A 23,005-nucleotide genomic window follows, 5' to 3' on the forward strand; every position below is an offset into this window, starting at 1 on the left:
AGTAGTTAACCCTCAAAAAGTTTTAAATTTTTAATTAAATTATTATTTGTTTAATTAGAATTCTGAACATTTTCCAATAGTGATTCAGCCTAAATAACTATATTTGTATTAACAAAAAATATACTATAAAATTCCTTTTAAAAATTTGTTCATTTACAGTGTTAGTGTTACGCAAATAGTAGTCAAACAGTTATTAACCATTTTGTTTTTAAAAAACCTGTTCATGTTTTGCAAAAATGATTCATCTGCATGACTACTTTTAACAATAGAATAATAATATAGTTAGTGAGATTCAAAAAAGAATCAAGCCAAAAATTGAATGAATATATTTTACTCTTGTTAATAAAAAGAGTGAAATTTCTCAGTACATTATAAGCAAATTAATATTATTTGCTTAACACTGTCTTCCAAAATAATTTTAGTTTTTATAAATATTGTTTTTTTTATCTTTAAAAAAATGTTGACAATTTTATTATCATTATTTTATTCAAACAAAAAAAAAAATATTTTATAATTGTAGTATTTGTTATAAAAAGTATTTTAATACTGTTTAGTTTCAATTTTAGTGGTTTAACTAACGTTTTTTTTCTGTAATCTGTTTATTTAAATTTTTTCAACTTTTAAATTTAACAATTTTTCACTTATTAAATTTTTAAGATTGTTATTACTCAAATATAATAAAAAATTGAGTGTAATTTCACTCCATTTGTATTAAAAAAAATTGACAATTATTTCTGAATATTTGTAGATTTAGATAAAATATATTTGATAAATTTTATAAATAAATTAATTTTCTTATTTTCATATTCTTTTAATACATATTTTTTTTCATTTTATAACAGTTTCTAAATATCATATTGTAACATGTTTCTTCTATCAAGAAAATTGTAGTTTGAGTCATTTATTTGGTTTGACTAATTTTATTAAACTGTACCTCTGTATTATGTTTGTATAGCTGTAAATTTTTTAAAAGCATTTAACCAACATTCTTTTAAAAAAATTTCAGTGTTTTCAATTTTCCATTAATATAAAACAAATAAACTAAATTTATTTAAATTTAAACTTTTAACTTTTTTATTTATTGTTAATTTTTACTAACATATGAATATGAAAAGTTGACAAACATTAAAAGCTATTTTCTTGGTAAGTGTAGAATGACGGTTGACTCTTTGTTGCATACCTAGGTCCATTTGATGATACTGTTCAATGAACTTATTTGATTTAGTTCTGGTCTGATTTAAGATGAAAATTATTTGGTCATAAATAAATCATATTGTTACCCACATGTTGAAGGAGACTACTGTTTTGCGTATTATTAAATTGAAAATAAATATTTTATCTAAATAGATAAATTAATTTTTTTTTTGTAAAAAAAATAACAAATTTCCATTTATTTTTGTGTAATGATTAAATATGATTTAATGCTTCTTTATTTTTTATTGGGACTGTTAAACGTAAACATTTTATGAATTGTGCTGGAAGTCATATTTTGTGCTCTTTTTAATTAATTTTTGAATGTTTCTTATTGTTTAATTTATTTATTTTTCTCTGTTAATAGATGTTTAAAAAATCACCTAGCTTACTTGTAATTGAAAAAACTGCTGCTGCTAGTTATGGACAAGCCGAACAATGGTGTAATCAGCTGAATGAGAAAGATAATCTGTCTTGTTTAGTTACTTTACAAAAACTTGATATGACAGAGCACGTAGATAAAACCACAATAATGCATGTAAGTTTTCTTAGCTTTTTTTTGTATAATTGAATTTTTATATCTGTTATGAATTACACTGATAAACACCATTTTTGTTTTTAATATGTGATACATGAAACCAGTTTATTTTTTAATGTTGAAAATACTGAAATCAGATTTTTCCATCAACCTACATTTTTTAATAATTTCAAATTTAGTTTTGAAAATTGTAGATGTTATATGATACATTTTTGTACACGTATGTTTTTTATTTTATATGTTTATATTTATATGTTCAGTATATATTTTTAACTTTTATTAATCAGTTGTTAACTATGAAACAATAACTTGTCATAACACAAACATCACATATCATGACGCAACATTTTATTGAAGCGTACATGAACAAGAATCAAAATGTCTGTACGATTCAAAATAACACAAAGCTTGTTGGCTTTGTTAGCCTATTGCTTTAATAGTATAGTGTCTTCAGTTACTTTGATAACTGTATAAAGTGAGTGAACAGTGAAGACTTATAATGCCTCATAAATATGTAAATAATTCAGACAGTTTTTGTTACGTGTTTGGTGAGTTCACTGTAAAATTACATGGGAAAAACATTACACCTTTAATTAAAAACACTTAAATTGTAAATACTTAGGCTCCTCTTATAATAGTAGTAACTATGCGGCCAACTTAAGATGGCTAAAAGGCTCATGAAAGACCTTACCATTTGATGTCCCTTTGGTGTGGCATAAACATAAGATCACTTAATTGATTGTTATATCTGTTTTATTAATGTCCAGAATTTCTAAAAAGTCTAAACACAGTATACTCTATCCGTGCCATCTGCATTCAGACCTATACCTCACAGTGAATCCATACAACTTCCCAAGGTTCCTGAAAACTTGGTTTGTGAAAATAGTGATGAATTATGATTCATCACATTTTTATGAAAATTGTGATGGACATTATGAAGATAATAATGATTCAGAATTTGAATTACAATCCAACAACCCACATCTTACATCATACGGTAAGCTAAATGACTTTGTAAGAGATCTAAAGTTATCAAAAAATCAAGCTGAACTTTTAGGCTTAAGATTGCGAGATTGGAATTTAGTTTAAAAAAATACAAAACTTTGGGTAATTGAAGCTGTGAAAAATATTTTTCAAAATACTTCATTGAAGAAAATTACTTAGTTACTGTATTGATAATCTTATGTTACAACTAGGGCGAGTTCATGAACCTGAGGAATGGCACCTTTTCATTGATTCATCTAGTACAGCTTAAAAGTAGTCCTGCTTCACAATAACTATCCTTCTGTACTGATCCCTAATGAAATTAGTATGAAAGAAACCTATGGTGTTATGAAATTGTTATAGAAAAACTAAATTAAAAAAAGCACAGTTGGAATGATTGTGCAGGTTTAAATTAATAGCTCTTTTGCTAGGCTTGCAGTTAGGATTTACAAAATAATATTGTTTTATTTGTGAATTGGTCAGCCAAGCTAGGGATCAGCATTATAAGATAAAACAGTGGAAAAAACATGAGACCTCTTGGTGAGAAAAAAACATTCGTGAGCCTTTAGTTAATCCAGAAAAAATATTTTTACTGCTCCTTTATATCTAATTGGGATTAATAAAAAAATTTTGTAAAAGCTATGAAGAAGGATGTTCAAGGATTCTTGTGCATAAGGCAGAAATTTCCCAAAAGTAAGTGAAGTAAAAATTAAAGAGGGATATTTTTGGCCCATGAATAAGATAACTGGTGAGAGATGACCGATGTAGAACTCACTGCCCGGACAGTGATATAAGACACTTGCCACAAAATTATTTTGGTGTCCATAAATCACAAAATTATCAGGATATTGTAGATAAACTGATAAATTCTTTGAGAGCTATGGAATGTAATATGTCACTATCAGTCCATTTCCTTCATTCACATCTGGATTTCATTCTGCAAAATCTTGGGGCAGTAAGTGATGAACAAGGTGAACATTTCCACCAAGATGGCCCGGTGTTCAAAAACTATTAAAAACCAAATAGAGTAATAATATGCTAGCTGATTATTATTGAAATTTAATTCGGGATGTAACTAAAGCTATCTAAAAAAGGAGAGCATCTACTAAGAAGTTATAATGTAAGTACATGAAATCCCATAACATTGGTGTATGGACACCAACGTGTTATGGGACTCTACAATGTTTCTGTAATTTACAGAAAAATGCAGTGAAAGGTATCACAGAGAAACATTAAAAAATCTTTTGCATATCAGGGTAATTAAATTCTATTCAGCTTAATTCATTTCAATTAATTTTCCATTTTAGTACAAAGATCTTTACTTTTTATGAAAACACATAGTTTTTTAAGTGAATCTAAATAACAAACTGCAAATAAATTAAACTGCAATAAATCCCCTCTTAGTTTTTGGCCTTACTTCTTTCAGAGTGACAGAGGCTAAAAGGAATTTTATCACCTCTTTCTATATTCCCTAAATTTACTCTTTGAAGCCCCTTGTGTTAATACTATTATTAAATAAAAGAATAAATAAGAAATAAAAGATTCTTATAGTTAATTCTGTTCAATTAACAAAACTTGAAAGGTTGTGATGATATTCCTTTTGTTTTAAAAAAAAAAATTGTTTTATTTCCAAGGACCAAAAAGAGACTTGGTGATATTGTAAAGTTTGGGCCTCCCATGTCTTTGGGCATGGTCTTCCCTGGCCTGGATTCCTTTAATTAACTAAAATTAAAATTACTGTACTTATACTATAATTCTTTTTGAAGCATGGTTTTTTGTGAAGCATTAAGATTTAATGTATATAATATTCGGAAGATCCCCTGAATACCCATACCATACCCAGCACCCTATATCCTCCTAATACAAAAGTTAAAAACATCTTCAACCATTTTTTGTTTTTTTTTTTAGAAAAACAAATGAATTTTTTTTTATTACACAAAGATCACACTCACCAAACAAACTCATGGAGTACAAGTCAATATGAGTGTAATATAGAGTCAACATTAGTAAACCACCTTGTGGTTTTTTCTGTAGATACAGAAAAAAACTCATCCAACAAACTTGATCATTATGAGGTTTAAAAACAGTGAAAAACACAACAATTATTTATCATTAATTTGGGGTAGTTTGCTAAATAAACAAAACATTTACATTTCTTTCTCAATAACATTCTTAATTGATGCTCACCTAGTAAAAAAAAAAAAAAAAATCACTAGCAGTAACATGCCAATGCCAGTGTGAAAGCATCACTGCTAGTCGCTGAAGATAATAAAAAATGACTGAAAATTTTTTGAAATAATTTTTTTAAAATGTTTTATAATACAGCGATTCAGTTTGTCATTACAAATATTTTTAATTTCAAATTAAAATTTGTTATGTTATACGTAAAGAAATTTGTAAAAGTTTTAAATGTACGATTGATGCTGCTGGGTTTCTGCCTCACACACCATAATTTTTGTGTGGTTGACAGAACTTCGCTACCATTTGCGTGTATACAGTTACAAATGTATAAATCTATAAAAAATTGTAGGAATGCTTAGAATGCTATGAAATATGCTGATAAATGCATAAGATTTTCTGAAAATGAGTAAGTATGAATGATTTATTCAGATTACCCCCATGATTTATAGTTTAATTGCAAGAAAAATTAGGGGTTAATAAAAAGCAATTAAAGAGTAGTAAATAAAAACATTGTCCTATATATTATCGCAATGCCAAACAAGACATCACCATTTAAGTAAACAAAACAAAAGTTAATTTTATAAACATTACTTGTGTGGAATTGGAACTAAATAACAATTTTCTCACAAAAAATAAAATGAGTTTTGGTATATTTACGATAAACTATATTGAACAAATTTATGGTTTAGTAATAATATATTTTAAATAAATTTTGAAGTCAAGAATGAAAATTTCACTAAACTTAAGGTCTTATTGTTGGAATGGGTTACAAATGGTGAATTGCAATCACTCCCTCAAATATCTTGAAAATGATTGATTTGGAGAAATCAACAGTTTTCCATTAATAAAACAGAATTCTCCAGGCAAATAAACACTATTATCCACACAAATAAACTAATAACTCAAAATTCATAAAATTCCATTATTTTTTGATGTCACATTCAATTTGCTCAAAAATTAACCAAGAAGAATAATTTTAAAAAACGTATTCTCCTTTTGTGGAAGCCTTCACTTCTTGTAATTTATTTGAAACCAAGTGTCATTAATAAAAGTTTCCTACAAAGATGAAAGCTGATTTTGAGATCTATGAAATCTCTTTACTTCATAAATTATCAAATTTATGACCATAAAAGTGTAAAAATCTGTTTCCTCTTTATAAATCAATATTCTTGACTAATTTTGTTAAAATAAAAAGAAATCAATGGAGCATTCTTTGTAAAATTTTAGATATCTAGTTCAACTACAATTCAATTAAGAAAGACATTTTTAACCTATAAAATAATTATTTTTTTTGAAAATATCTTTTTCCCCATAATTTTCACTTTCCCAATATAATCCAGTAAACTGGTTTATTAAAAAACAGCTTATCAGTTTTAATGACTTTTGGCATTGTCATTTTATTTTAATTTATTTCACATTTACTAACTTCTGAATGCTATCTAAAGAGAGTTCAGATTTTTATGAAACCTCAAAAGATCTACTTAACTGATTAACAAAGAGTATCACTCTTAGAGTGGTTTATTCAAGTTTGTTGAACCTATGAGAAGTAATAACAGGTTTTAGGAAGAAATATGGATCAACTAATTCATATTTGCTTTACATGGACAGTAAGGAATAAGGTATTGGGTCCTGATTCTGATTTTTTTTTGCGATTGATCTTATAATACTTGTTCAGTATATGTCATAGTATTTCCATCTTTTCCTGCTTTATTGAATTGTGAAGCTATTTTAACCCCCAAATGTTGGTCTTTAAATTATTTATAAAAAAAAATAAATAATCTTTTGAAAGAATTGTAGACAAGATTATAACCAGTTATTCAATTTAAAAAATTACTATGTGAAAACGTTTTTGCCAAATCATGTATTATTATAAACAACTCACTGATGATAGTTATTTAATTATGCATAACAATTGACAGTACAGAAAAAAAAATGAACTTCTATAAAGTAATAATGTTTTAAAAGAATTGTTAAAAAAAATTTATCAATAAAAACCATTAATAGTACACCTTCACACAGATACTTTTTAGCACCCAGTGTAAGCTACTGGGGTATATTGTATAACATATATTTTTAAAACTGGTAAATGAATAAATAAACTTCTTTAAATAAGAAATGCTTTGTTTGCCTATTTTATTTTTATAATATATATATATATGGTTTGAAATATTTTCCTGTTAGTGGTGTGAGATCAATCTTTCTTTATTGACTAACATATCATAAGTAAGTTAATTTTAAGATGAATTGACTACTAATAATTAAGTGTTAGAATGTGACTATTTTCTTTATTATTATTTTAATTATTTGTTTCAATTGTTTATTACCTCAATTATTTTTGTTTATTACCTGCTGCATAGGTGCTGAATCTATAATACCTGACACTGATAAACATCGGTGACAGAAGCCAAGTGTTATAAAAATAGTGAACAAAAAGTTACTAAATGTAAAAAGTAATACTAAAATCAAAGCTAAAAGTAATCATTCACCTGTAGTTATTCAGTATAAAACGTTTTGTAACCATCTGGTATGCCATAAATGAAAATGATCATTTTATTTAATTTTTATCGACTGTCGTGGTAAACAAAATTATCAAAACTGTTATAAATTTGAAGTTAAACTGAATAAAATTGTTATTAACTGAGTCCCATCAAACAATAAGCAGATAATATGAAGTGTATTAAATATTATTTGTTATAAATATTTTGCCTAAGTAGCATGAGGCAGACGCTTGCTAAATAAGTTGGGATCTAGTTTGCAAGCCTCCTCTCCCCATCTGTTTTGAAAGATTACAATCAGACTTTCATGATTCATCCGTTAAAGTAAAATTAGCACATACAGCAAATTATGCAGACCTGTTTGGCCAATAACAGAGACAATAAGAGAGTTAACCTATACATAATTACTTTTTATTTAGAAAATTCTGAACTGAAATGTGAAAATGTTACATATAAGATTTATACCATTATGATAAATTTGCAATAAATAAAAAAAAGTTATTATCTCATTTGACTGATTGTTCATTTAGTTTTATAAAACAAAATCATAATGAAATTAATGTAGCGTTATCGGGAAAAAGTGTCACCTGAGAAGCAAAATATGGCTTCACTAGTTCAGCGGTTCAGAAGTCATACAGGATAAGTTTTGTGTGTGTTTGTGTATCTGCATGTGTGATCATGTGCATGTGCAGCATGCCCAAAGTTCATTGAATTGGAGATAATGATGTTTAATTATAAAAACATTTTTTTACAGTTAATAATGGAGAAACATATGTCATGGAATGACATTTGCAGTGCAGCTGGTAGAGCTATTAAACACGCTAGTAAATGGTGTAAATTATTGCAAATGGAAGAAAACCATGATTGCATCACAATCTTACAGAAACTTGATATGCTTGAACAAATTGGCAATGAAACTGCAATGAAGGTGAGTATTTGACAGTTGTGTCAATATAATCTGTTTTATTATGAGTTTCACAACCATTTTAGGGAATACTTTGGTGAATGGCTAGTGGATTTTGAAGCTCACAGTACAGTTTGTTTCGTAGGATTCAAATTTTGACATTTATTCTGTTTATAAAGGTTTTGATAACTCTCTATCATGGTATCTTCATAATTTCTTCAACAAAATAAATACCACTTAAAACTCGAGTAAAATTTTTCGTGCTTTTGTTAGATGATCAATCCACCACACAAGATTGTACATGGAATAGAAATTTTATAATCACTTGTAGTGAAAAATACTATGCCTGGAAAAGACTTGAACCTGGAAATTTCCCGTTAAAGGCTGAGGTGCAAAGGCAGAACAGTCAAGATATTGTAATATAAACCATACATTTAAAGAGAGTGGTTAAGTTGGGTGTGCATTTTGAGATTGATCAGGGAACATCGATCTGCTTCATCAAGATAGCATTCAGTGAGTGCATTTCAAGTATATTTGAAACCTTTACAACATATCCAATAATTTCAGACATATAATTGTTATCGCTGTTTGAATGCAATAAAGTGTCATTTTTTTATGAATCAAGGCGTGTAGGAATATCAGACTATGAATGAGCTTTTAAAGAAGCTGTTTCTAAGAATCTAAGAAATCTTAACACACAGTTGTTCTTTGTGTTATAATACTGTATGCTCTTATAAACTGTTTGAGCAAAACAGGTGAAAGTCATCCGTTTGTGCTTGGGGCATGCCAATATGGATATGTACTTTTATATGCTCAACAGGCAACTGTTGCTACATTTTCCTTGATTGTGTATCCTGTACTGTGGTACATAAGCAATCAAGCACAGAAAATTGGCAGTTTTTAAGTGATTATGTGACCAAGACAGATAACAATTTTTAATTTTTTGAATTTGTTTGATAATTATCTAAATTTTTATATGATTTCATATTGTTTTTTATTCTTAAGTCTGGAGGACCCCTTTATTTATGCACTTCCTATAATTACATTATTTTGTTTTGTTAACACACATCCGCGCGCACGTGAGTGCACGCACACACACACACACACACACACACACACACATATACAGAGAGAGATTTAATTTTTACTGTATGTTTTAGTCTTTAATTTTAGAGTATTTATAAAATTGATTTTTTGACATGATGAACTTTTTCTTTTAATTATTTTAATGCAATTCTCATCACATTACATCATAAAAGTATGCATTTTTATTTCATAATTATTTTTTTCTTATAATGGGTATTTACACCCAGTTTTGTGGATTGTTTTCATATCAGGTGTCCTGTTCTCCTTAATTCATTTACTTTTATACTCCAATATGTACAAAAATGTTTTTATGTAGTTTTCCATCTATATTTTTTTTTATAAAGTAAAAATTAAGCCATCTTTTAGAAAATTATTCTTTTTTCTGCCTGAATGACAATCTCTTTGGTTAAGTGTCTTTTCAGTTGTTTACTTGCTAAAATAAAAAAGATTTAACTGATTTCTGATGGCTGTTAGTATAAATCTTCATTATGAATTGCACATTTATTAAACAAAGTGAATAAATATTTGACATTGTTAATTTACATTTGTTTACAGTTGATTGAGAAGTCAATGACTTACAAAGAAATTGATAAAGAAACTACTGTAACTAATGCTAAGGCAAGTAAATGGTGTATTAAACTTGAAGCTGCAGATGTTCTGAGATGTACACTATCATTACAGAAACTGGCATTAACTGATCAGCTTGATGACAATTCAGTTGAATATGTGAGAAGTTAAATTAAATATTTTTTATATGTATATACGTTATATAATTTTGTAGTTGTTGTTTACTTGAATTATTTTTAGTAGAAAGTACTGATAAACTAAACTGCATTTTCTGGGAGATATTTTCCCCTTTTCTTTATTAAATCAACAAGATGGCTTTAAAAAAAAGTGAAAGTTTAAATGGAATGGCTGGCTGGATAATATAAAGAAAAAGAATGGGTAGCTTATAAGCTAGCTGTAATAGGAATTAGTAAGGTTAAATAAAAAGATAATTAAAATATTTTGTTAGGAAATTGCATGATTAATGCAAATCAAATAATGAAAACAGAAGTACAAGTAATTATAAATAAGAAAATTGGGCAAAGAGTGTGTTATCGTAAGCAACACAGCAAAAGAATTATTTTAGTCAGGTTAGGTTCAAACCTCAAACCTAATTTAATGGTGTAAATTTATGAGCAATCATATTCAGCAGAAGATGAAAAAATAGAAGCATGTAAAAAGAAATAGATCATATACTCAAATATATAAGTTTTTATTTCTATCATTAGCTTATTCTATAAATTTAATTAAACTTCCCCTATAATTACTTGCTTTAGGTATCTTTACAAATACAGACAAAAACTATTATGTTGTTTTAACTATGTTGTAACTGAACAATGGTTTATGTAAAACCATCTATTTAATTTTTACTCTGTCAAACGGGAAGTTACCAAATTTTCATGTGTTGAATAATATTATTCTTTCTGGGTTAAATATTAGAAAAGAATTCAATAGACAATTAAGTATATTTTTAAATAATTCATATATAAAGGGAATATATTTTATAACAATTTTTGAAAACAGTAATTTAGAATTTGCCTTGCTTTGAAATATCTTCTAGCAATTATTATGGTAGGTAATAAAAAAATTATCCAGAATACTTAAAACAGATTGTTTATTTGAAATTTTAAGATGTAAATTGACATTAAACTTTAACAAACCCTGGTAAAATCATTATGAGTGATATGAGTAACTGTAGTGAGTGATAAAATTTAAAATTTTGAAATTTATATTAAAAAACTTTAATTTGTGCTTCAAATTTAATTAGTGTTTTTAATGTGTTATTCTTTTCCAGATGATAAAGAAAAAACTTTCTTGGGAAGATATTTACGTCATGGCTTCATCAGCTACTTCAGATGCCAGTAGTTGGTGTACTATCTTGGATTCAAATAAGGATGCCAACTGCATTAAAACTTTTCAGAAGCTTTCCCTACTTAAAGAAATTAATCGTGACATAATAATGAAGGTTATTAAATTATCTTTTGTTACTGTTTCAGTGTAAACTTGTAATACATAAATGTACTTATGTAGAAATAAGTATTGATTCTTCAGTTTTAAAAAAACAATATCACAGTGTGACTCGTGGATTAAGGAAAATAATTCAGCCAGGAATAAATTTGAAGGGATGCAGTTGGAGGAAAATCTAGAAGAGTTTATATAATAAGAAGAAAAAATGGATTGCTGTCTTACAAATTACGCAATACTATTTATTCAGAATTTGGTTGGTCCATTAGGCCTTGAACTCTACTGTTTCCACCTGGTAATTTTTCCATGTTTATTGAAACATTTGGGTACAAAGAAGCTTTGAAACAATTAGATACAAAGAAAATTCTCTGATGTTTCTTACCTAATTCATTCAACATTACCTGTTATTCTTCTTAACTATAACTATTTCTGAAATAAAAGTAAATTTAAAAGAATCAATTTGATTTTTTTCTAGGGATTGTAGAATAAATTTCATTATGAATAACAACTTTTGAAAATGAAAAAGAAAGGCCAAAGCTAGTGATCAGATAAATATCAGGAAACAGTTTAGGCTGAGAAATTTGTTAAGAAAATTCCAATTAGACTTCTGAAAAATCTTCCCTAAAAAGCTGTTTCAAACTTTTATACTTCGATATAATAGATCATAAAAAAGGAAAGATAAATCAGAAGAGTGGAAGCTCTATTTGAAATTTTAAGTTATTGTTGTTAACAGTTAATTTAGAGTTCTTTGGGTTTTTTTTAAAATTTTTGTTATAACCAGTATATCTTGCCTTGTGTGATTTATAGGTAGCTAGAAACTGCAAAAACTGATAGAAACAGTTATCTAAAAAATTTAGTTTTCTGTGGAAACAAAGAAAAAAAATAGCAATAAATCAGGGATTTTTTTTAAGAAAACTAGTCTTTGTGTCTTCTTTTACCTACTAGATTGGATCCTCTTTGAGGTTAATTCCAGAAGAATAATCCCAGGATAGGATTTATATTTTATTTATTATTTTGAAAATTGTTATTATTATTTTGAGGATTATTTATATTTTGAAAATTTTAAAGAACAAATTTATTGTCAATTTGAAAGTGGCATAACTTGAAGAATTCTCTTAATTCTATTTTGGAAAAAAGTACTTTCTATGATAGTTAGAAATTAGTTTATTACAATTAGTTTCTATGATAGTTTACTACAAATATGTTATATAATTGAAATAAATAGTGGATTAAACATACAAAATGTATTAAACAAGAACAATTTAAAAAAAAAAAAATATATGTTGCAACTGAAAAGTGTAAACATTATAATTGATCAGACTATGTCATCACATCAATTTAATGAGTAAATGGATTTTTCTTATTTTAAAAGAGGATGAAGAAGATATGATTCTCTGTAGGCTGCAAATGCTTGTAGTGAGTTTGCAGAACTAAATTACATTTTAAATCATTAGTGGTATTAGGATATGTGATATGAGAACATGAAAAAAATTTATGAAGTAATGTTATTGAAAACCTTCTTCAATAAATTAAAAATGTCCAGATTAAATCAATACTAAAACATATTTTATATTAATCCATATTCCGAGTTTTTTCCATTTATTTTTTTGTCCATACCAGTTTCAAATAATTTTCTAAAAGATTTTCATTGATTAAGTTTATTTTAAATTACCTATACATATTAAAAGATTTATTAAAGATGTTCAAATATTATAATGCATGCTTGTTTAGACACACACACACACACACACACACACACACACACACACACACACACACACACATAAAAACATGTGTTTTGTAGAAAATACCTGAATATTTTTATTAAAACTTTCATTGAAACTGGTGAATGTTTACTAAATCGTATCTGAGAAAAAAACTATATTAATAAAGTCCAAATACCACTCATTTATTGTGATATCTCTAAAACTTCCTCATCCAAAATTATGAGATTTAGTACAAACATTCATTCATCTTAGAACCTTAATGCTTGTTAAAAAAATGATTCCAAAGAATTTCACTTCTAAGGGGTAAAATGAGGGTTTAACTCCTAAAACATGAATTTATGATTTAAATATTCTGTAATTAGATGAGATTATAAAAAAAGTTATACTATTATTATTGTTATTATTATTATTATAAAAAGAATACCCCATACTATACAGGTTTTAACACTTTAACTTGAAATTTGTCAATTTGAAAAATTTAAAGGGGTGTAAATTCTTAAATTTCATGGCACTATTATGACAGCTAATCAAAGCTTTGCATTATAGCATCAGTGTTTGCAGACAGAACACATAATTTTATTTTTATTATCTCATTTTTTCATAAATTCAACTGGTTAAGGACTAGAGTTTATCGAAGGCAAAGATTCATATTTTAGTTAATTTTTAAATGATGTTTTCCTTTGAATCTTCCTCTCAATTTTCTTTACAAATGTAGTCTTATCTTTACTGGCCACCTAAATTGGACACTCTTCAATTCTTGTTCTGTCTTGGATCATACATTTTCTCACTGCCATTTGCATTACATTGAACATCACCTCTTTGCCCTTAAACAGAAATGCACTGTTAAGCATTCTACAATTAATTTTATACTTAATTTTTTTTCTTTCCGTTTACATAAATATATTGTTTATTCTAATTGCTCCATTTTTACTCTGCATAACTAAATATTTTTATTCGCTTAATCATTTATTCATTTTCAATGAATTCCTTTCAGTTAGAGTTCTTCCAGGTACTTTTTTTAAATACCTTATCTTCCATCTAATAAAATAAAATGTTATTATTTGGTTTAATACTATTTAATCCATATCTAATATATAAGCAATTATTTTATTTTATATCAGTTTATTCATTCTCTTATTAAATCATTTATTTCTTTAATTTTTCTGTAGATAGATATTTTCACATAATTATTTCAGTTAAATAAATTATTTACTTTAATTGGACTACAGTTTGATTTAGATACAAACAAAATCACTTTTATTTTTTCAAGAATCTGTAAACTAATAAAACATGCAAAAATTTTGCTTTGTAGTCAGCAGAAATACTATCATTAATGGTAATTTTATATACACAATCAATAATGTTGTCTACCTAAGAAGCACAATGCAGTGGTTTTATCTAAATTAAAAGTTGGATGGATACAATCCATCCAGTGAATAATTTTTTTGAACTGTTGTCATTGAAAGTGTTTTTAGATAATTATCTTCAGGCATTTTTATTCATTGTTTATTTATGAAGATGGTAACAATGAATGGTTCAAGATTTTGAAGCATTAATTAGATGGTAGCATTAGTGGTTCAAGATTAACAGATGATTAATAAATAATTAGAAAAGCAAAGGACCAAAGACACTTTCTGAACTACTCCACATTCTGTATTTTAAAGTGAGGACCTAAATTTTCCATGTGTGTTCTTATAAAGTGATGAAATTTCAACTATCTGTTGATGGTTAGTAAGATTGGCTCTGACCAATTATCAGCAGTTCTTTTGATACCTACCATAGTTGCCAAGAATTTTCATCAGTAAAAAATCTGGATCGTAATGAAATGGTTTATTTAAAAACAAGGGTAAATGACAAAAATAAATAAATAAAAAGGACATTTTATAATCTAAGCAATTTAAAGTATTTTTCAAAAATAGGGAAATAGCTCTAGAGATTTCTTCCCAAAATCATTCTTAATTTTGTTAATATGTTATGTTTTGCAAAAAAGCATAAATTCTATTTTTTTTTTTTTTAATTTTCTCAAATATTTTAGGAAGTACAGCCAATAATGAAATTGGCTTATAATTTTGTAAATTAGTGTGCTAAACCTTTTTTTAGGAGGGGAATAACAACGAGAATGTTTAGACAGTGAAATACTCTGTTTTTTAGTCATAATTAGATTTATACAAGAGATAAAGTAGGATCTATGACTTCTTTTTTTTATCTTTTATGACTAAGTAGGATCACTTTATTCAGTCCATTATATAAGTCTTTTCAAAGGGAGTGTTACCTTGCGATCCTATCTTGTAGATCATACTTTTTCATACATTCCAATCTCCATGCCCTTTCTGGTACTGAAAACATCAGTTTTGTCAGTTTCTTTCTTATGAGTGTGAAACAAGTGTTTTTGTACTTGACTTTTTCGTTTAATTTTATCTTGTCTGTGGTGTCTTCTGTTGTAAAGCCAATTGCTACAAATATTATCACCATATCTCGCTTCTTTTTGTGTTGTAATCCATTATATACTCATGATCTGGTCTTAACAGCTCCTCCAGGGTCTGAAACTTCCCTGATATTCCCCTAGTTCTTTCTCGAAATGTAAAGTGATCTTGTTGAGGATGATTCTTAAAATCATTTGTCCTAAAATTTTGTATGTTTATGTCTAGGAATAAGATTCCCATGTAGCTTTGCTAAGGTCAATTTTGTCTGCACTTTTTTGTAGCAGGGGGATGAGAGCTGTCGTCCAGTGTTCTGATAGTTCTTTGATCCAGATGTTGACAAGCTGTTGATCAAGGGTGATGTTTGCTGTTTTTCCTGCATATTTCAAAATCTCTACAAAGGTCTCATCTTCTCCTGTCACTTTGTAATTCTTCACCTCACCCAGTACTCGGTAGATTTCTTTTATTGTTGTAGGGTTGATGTTTACCGGAGATGTTGTTATTGGGGGTACTGGTGCCAAAGTTTAGGAGTTCTGTTCGTTCTTCTCAATTTAGGAGTTTGTTGAAATATTTAGCTAGGATTTCCATGTTGTTTTTATTGTTAAGAGCCAAATTATGATTTTCATCCTTCATTAGTAGGGCTGGAGTTCATATTTTTAGAGTTGTTTTTTGAAGGTCTTGTGGTAGTCTCTTGACTGCATCTTGGTAAATTCTTCTTCTGTTGATTTCAGTACATCTTTATGGTGTTGTCTTTTTATTCTCCTTAGGGTTCGAGCAGTTTCTTTTCTTTATTTAACTAGATTTTGGAAGGAAGTTTCTGATTTTTGGGATTGGTGTTAAAAGCCATGCTTGAGTTTCTTTTTCACTTTTTGTCACACTTTTTTTTTTGCTTTTTACAGGATTTATTGGGGCCAATTCGTCTGCAATTTGTTTAAGGTTGTACATTAGGTCATTGAGTTAATCTGTGATAGTTATTTTTTCAGTTGCATTTTGGTAATTAATATTCTTGATTATTTGGGTCTATTTTTCTTTTAGTTTTAGAGGCTTTCTTTAATTGCTTCCTTTGGGGGAAAGAGAATGTAATTTTAATTTTGACTATATAATGACCTGAGTTTGTATCTACTTCTCAGAGGGGTTTTACATTGTAGATCTCTTTGTGTCAGTGTTTGTTCGTAAAGACATGATCTAGTTGTCATTCTCCTTTAATGTAGTCTGGGTGTTTCCAAGTTTTGAGGTTTTGAGGTTTCCTCTTGAAGCGTGTGGATTTCAAGATTAGGTTGTGGTTTCTGCAGAATCGGCAAGTCTCTGCCTGTTTTCATTTGTTCTGTTTTGGGCAGGCCATTTTCTTATGATGCCATGGTATCTTTCTCTGCCTAGTTGAGCATTGAAGTCTCAGATTATTTGTTTAACATGATTTTTGGGGATATTATGTATGGTCTGGTCAAGTAGGTCCTAGAACTTTTCTATTTCTTTACGCTCTTTTAGAGATTTATTTTTGTTGTTAGTGTAGGTATGGGTATTTATTATGGTGTAGATTTTATTAGTTGTTTTTAGGGTGAGGCTTTTAGGGGATTGTGTCTTGAATTATTGTACAGAGTTTATTATATTGAGGGTGTTCCAACAAAAAGCCTGTTCCAAATTGTGTGACACTTTTCTTCCAAGGTGTACCTTGTACAGCCTATATCCTCGAGATTCCATAGCATCCTGGTTGGTGTTTATTTCCTGCAGTCCCATGATGAGAATTCTGTGTTGGTCCATTAGGTTTGTTATCACTTTTAGTTTACCAGTCTGCATGAGTGAGTTGACATTGTGTGTGGAAATATGGGTGATTTGCTTCAGTTTCATTTTGGATTGTTCTTCATGTGTGCAGTGTTAAGGTATTCCAGTGCTTCTGATTGTATGTTATTTTGTAAGTGGCAGCCCACCATATCAGAGTGCTGCTTTCTCTGAACTTTGGTGTTGCTTGATTCCGCCGGTGGAGTATTCTTTGAAAAACCTTTCATGGTTGACTGTCAAGGGATCACCTGTGGTGGGACTTGGTCCCAAATTGTAACTGCAGATGTGATCTAGTGAGATGATAGTGGGGTATGTTTGATGTTAGGTGGTAGTTTGTTTAGATTCAGTTCACCAAAAAAATTCTCCTATTTGTTTCTGATATATCCAGGAACACCTTGTGGATGCTCTATCTGACTTTTGTTAAAGTTGTTATTTTGGAGAAAAGTTTATTCTAAACATTACACTGTATGACTTATTTTATAATACTGGCTGGAATCTCATCAATACTCATTGAGTATTTATTCTTTATTCTTCCGATGTAAGTTTTAACTTCTTGGGGATCAAGAAATAAAAGTACTGATTTCTGACTTTCTTTGAAATCGACCAGTATTATTGTAATTTGAAATATTGGAAAAGAGGTATTGTAATCCTGTGCTACCTGAACAGGAAATGAGATAATGGAAGTTGAGTCCGTTTGTGTTTTTGGTGAAGATTTTACCTGTACTATTTATAAATCCTCTTTCACTTTCATTAACTACCCTCATAGTTTTAAATTTATTGTTTGAATTAAGTAATAAGTTATAACTCATAACATAGTCTGAGTAGTGTTATGAATAACTTTAACATAAATTTTGTTATAATTTTCAAAATATTCTGGAAGTTATATTTAGTTATTTCAAGATTTTTTAGTGTAGAGTTTTCTTTGCATAAGAAATAACAGTACTTATAATCAATTCGCAATTCTAATAAAGTGGATATCTCCTTACATTGCTACATATGTGCCAAGAATTCTTTTCATATTGTAACATCTTAATTAAAATTTACTTATTATCATGCCTGTTCTTCATCTGTGCAGTGTAAATAAGAAGAATTGATGGTTTCTCATTTTCATTGGGAAGGACACTCCTTTCACTCTTGTTTTAGGAGAATCTATAAACAATTTCCAATCTGTGAAATTGTGATGCTGACCTAATAAATTCAGTAGGGAATTTACATCACTGCAATGCACTATACTTTTTATAAGGAGAGCAGGTGCTGAAATTCTTCCTCCTAAACATGGAAAAATCATATTTTACCGCCTCTTTCAATGAGGTTCCAGCCTTTTACCCTTAAAGCCAGTAACTGATATCACTTTAGATAAATTAAGATCACAAACCAAAACATTAAGTTCTATAATTTTGTGAGGTTCAGTGCCCTCACAATATCTGGATCGTTTCCTTCTTCATTACTTTCTAAAAAAGAGAATTTGTATGAATTTTTAACTGAAAGAATAATATTTTTTCTTTGAGATTTAAATGTTAATTCACTCACACACATAGAAAAATTGTTAGGATGCACAACTACAGTGCAGTTTTATATAAATTTCTAGGAATACATAAAAAAAAACCATATGTAAAAAGCACAACAAAAAATACACATCTGCATCAGAAAAGTAGTAATAAAACAGAACATCAAATTTGCCATAGTATTCACATAAAAGTCACAGTGAAACTGATTTTCTAATTGGGCTATTCTATAGTAAAGTAGTGATTGAAATGACTAAATCAATTATTATGTCATTTATAAAGATTACTAATTAAATCATATTTATTACAGAGATAAATTATTTTTCCTTAAAGGAATGAGTCATAGTTAGTATTGATGTAGAGTTATGCAGTTAGTATTGATGTTATTTGATTATATAATACCATTTTAGTCACACTAGTCACTTGTCCAAATTATTCCACTATGAATGATTTACAAATATCTTCGAGACATTCATGTTTCATTATTAATAAAAACATTGATTCACAACAAATAATTACAATTGTTTAATCTTAATAAAAATAAATAAATAGTTTTTAACAACTTTTATTTTTTACGAGTGACAATTACAAAAAAATGAAGAACTTAGAATAAATTTTGAGGTTATATCTGGATTCAGCGTCAACAACACATAAGAATGTGTAACAAAATTCTTATAAAATCAGTGTAATCGAAAAGCATTGGCTTGGTTGTTGCTTTGTCTTGCATAGTGTCTGCACTACTGGATGGAGGAGGAAAGGCTGCTTACTCAGCCTTTACTCTTCTTTTCAACTTAAATTACTGAAAAATGCCAATAACATGAACATTTTAAAGTAGAGTTTACAACTCAAATTCTGAAATCATTTGAGATAATCACCATGACACATAAATAAGCAATTAAAGCTCTTAACACAACATTAAAAGACATCGAAAACAATAAGATGCTCTTGAACAGGCTAACTGTTCTCTTAGCTTGCCTTTATAGACAAACTCTTTCAATGATGTTGAGGGGGACTTGAATCAATGAATTGTGTGGCTTGTCCGAAAACATTACCTCTGATTGGAAATCAACATTTTATCTCAAAACCAATATGAAAATATGTCTATACAATGTTGCTGAAGCAAAGGATCTTCAAGTTGCTTTTAGAGATAGGAAGTGAACAGGTAGATGGCAAAATATTGTTTCAGTAGGGTTTATGTAAAGTTTTATTGAATAAATTTCCTCGTACATGAAAAACTCTACTCAGAAAATATTATGGTTAACAGGAGATCAACTTTAACATAAAAAATCTGATGCGGACACTACATGACTTCCTTGTATGCCTATTAAATTACATATACACATTTTTTTAAAATGAAAACTACATAAAATTTTATTTCATTAATAAATTCTGATATTTTTTTAATTGTTATTATTAAATTATTATTTATCGTAAATTTTTTTTTACAATGAGAGGTTCAGAATTATTTATAAATCAATATATTTAAATAAAAAAAAAAGTTAAAAAAAAAGGATATGAAGTCTGATTTGAACTGATGTGCCTTCCCTTAAGATCTAAATATTTCATAAATTAAAATCTTATTTGTCTATAACTCTGGAACCAACGAAAATAAGTACCACTTATTGTAAATTATTGAAAAGCTCTCAATGAGAGCCATTCAAGTCATTACAGTTCTCAGTCAGAGTATGCTTTGCTATGACTATCCACAAAGCTTAGGATTAGTCCCTCAGAGATGGCATGTGTGGACTTAAGGGAAGGTTGTTTCTCCCATGGCCAGATTTATGTGGTCTATTTTTAAATTAACTCTGTATTTAATCTGGTAATTTTGCAGCCGGTTAAACAAACATGTGATGTAGTTAAAATGTTAAAAAATATTTAAAGTTTTAAAATTTCTTAATGTCCTAAATTCAAAAAAAAAAAATTAGTTTGTTCTCCTTTATTTTTCTTATAGCTAAGTATGGGTACTCTCTTACTATATATGTAAATACATTAAAGACCTATTTTTCTTGAAATTTGTTAAAATGATAAATAATTAAGAATATAGTTACCATAATGGTTATATTTCTCAATAATTCAGTACTATGAGAAATGAAAAAAGATTACTTTCTCAATTATATTAAAAATAACTTGGAAAACACTATCACAAAAAGCAATAAAGACATTTTTTTTATTTCTTCCAGTAGTTCTAACTGTCACGATGAACATAAAATAATCATAAAGATCCTGTTTTAAATAAATTTTTATATATTTTATATTCTATTTTAGTAACTTTGTAAATTTTTAAAAATATTTCTAGATGAAGAAGCATAACAAAACATGGAAGGAAGTTGAAAGCTTAGCAACAACTGCTAATGCAAACGCTGTTAAGTGGTGCAAGTTATATAAAGTTGCTGATGATTTAAATTGCATTGAGTCACTTCAGATCTTGGCTGTTGAAGATAAATTAAATGGAACTGTTATAGAAGAGGCAAGTTTTTTAAAAATGTTTTTATTAACATTACATATATAAAAAATATACTTTTGTGAGTTTATGTTCTGTAATCTTATTTTTGTATGCTCCAATGTGTGAATATGTATGAAGGTGTGTTTATTTTTAATCCATTATTTTATTGTTTTGTTATATGCTTTAAGAGTTAATAACTTTCAGCATATTTTTTACACAACTATATAATAGTGGCTTGGGATCACAAAATGTGAAATTGTATTGAAAATAATACTTTAAAAAAGAAGGTAGTTTCAGGTGATTTACCATTTTTGTGAACCCTTGAAGTTCTTTAATGAATTATCTATTTGTGTAATGACTTTTTTCTTTTAATGAGTTATACTGAAAACTTGATTTTACATATAAGTATTATACTTAAAATGGCAGATTACATGAAGATTATATTCATCATTGGACATATTAAAAAGATAATTAACTAACTTTTACATATGATTTTTGTTTAATTATTTTTACTGTGAATTAATAAAACTGCCTTCTCTGGCATTCAGACAGCCTGAAAATTCTGTCATTCAGAATTTTGAAATATAACTAACTATAGATTTTTGAAAATTTCCTTTCGTTTAATGAAAATTTCCAAAAGTGTTATCTGTATTCAAGCCTGAAATCTGATGAACTGAATTAACAGAACAGATTTTATAACAAAGTAATGATATTTACTGCATAAATTTATTTGTGTGAAATATTTAAACCAAAGGAAATATTACATCAAATAAATTATGCAGTCTAAATTCTGTTGTGATATGGCTTGAGAGAAAAATATATATTTAAAATCATTTTTTTTTATCTTGCCAAGACAAATAATTTATGTAGCGACAGTTCTTTTGTACACATGTGTAATTGTAAAATTAAAAGAAAATGGATTGCATTAGTTTTCTAATTATCTTAGACATATTAAAAAAAATAATAAATTATTAAGTTAATAAAAGATCAAAATAAAACCCGATAAAAAAGTTAAAAATAAGGACTTATTGATAGTTTTAAAAATAGAGCAATCCATTACTACTTAATAACTATTTAATTAATACATAAATGGATATTTAGTATATAATATTGTGCATTTGAATAAACATTTGAATAATAGAAAATGCTGTTATATATGCGATTGCATGTTGAAATATTTAATTATTTATTTAGTTACGCATTTCTTAATTACTAAATTACATAGTAATTATTACTGCTGTTCTTAAAAGCCAATTTTATTACAACCATACTATACTAATTTAGGTTTGTTTTATTACCTTTTCAAGTTAATTTCTGTTAACCCCAAGGGTTAACAAAAAAGCATCTCTCAGCCTTGTTCTTGCCTCAGTCAGTATGCCACCAATGCAAATACCACATGTGATATTCCCATCAGTGTACTACTAGGAAATGAACTCATTAAAACAAAACACATCTATGTCAAACCTTTTACAAGACTGAGTGACATTAAGGAACTGAAATTAAAAACATAACTACCTTCCTGATAAGTTAGAAGTTGAGTTTAACATGCAACCATAACATAACACAAAATAAAAAATAAAAATGAACTCAAAAATAAAACTAAATAAACAAAACACTACAAAAACATCAAACCTCATAACACCAGAACAGAAAACCAAAACACAGGAAAGACAAGGCAGAACAATAAATACCCTCGTCAATACGTTTTCTTGCCAGGTACCTGATAAAATTTCAACTGTTATCCA

General features: G+C 27.9%; 1 protein-coding gene across 1 annotated transcript in view; it reads left to right on the top strand.

The window, feature by feature from the left end:
* Window positions 1-23,005, top strand: part of LOC142334470 (uncharacterized) — a 712,180-nt gene that overhangs the window by 201,238 nt on the left and 487,937 nt on the right. The window contains exons 32-36 of the mRNA XM_075382526.1: window positions 1,559-1,729; window positions 8,144-8,317; window positions 9,935-10,105; window positions 11,220-11,390; window positions 21,114-21,284. Coding sequence (XP_075238641.1) covers window positions 1,559-1,729; window positions 8,144-8,317; window positions 9,935-10,105; window positions 11,220-11,390; window positions 21,114-21,284 — 858 coding nt within the window. The remainder of the gene's footprint in view (window positions 1-1,558; window positions 1,730-8,143; window positions 8,318-9,934; window positions 10,106-11,219; window positions 11,391-21,113; window positions 21,285-23,005) is intronic.

This window comes from Lycorma delicatula, chromosome 1 (genome assembly GCF_047948215.1).
Source record: "Lycorma delicatula isolate Av1 chromosome 1, ASM4794821v1, whole genome shotgun sequence".
NCBI classification, from domain to species: Eukaryota; Metazoa; Arthropoda; class Insecta; order Hemiptera; family Fulgoridae; genus Lycorma; species Lycorma delicatula.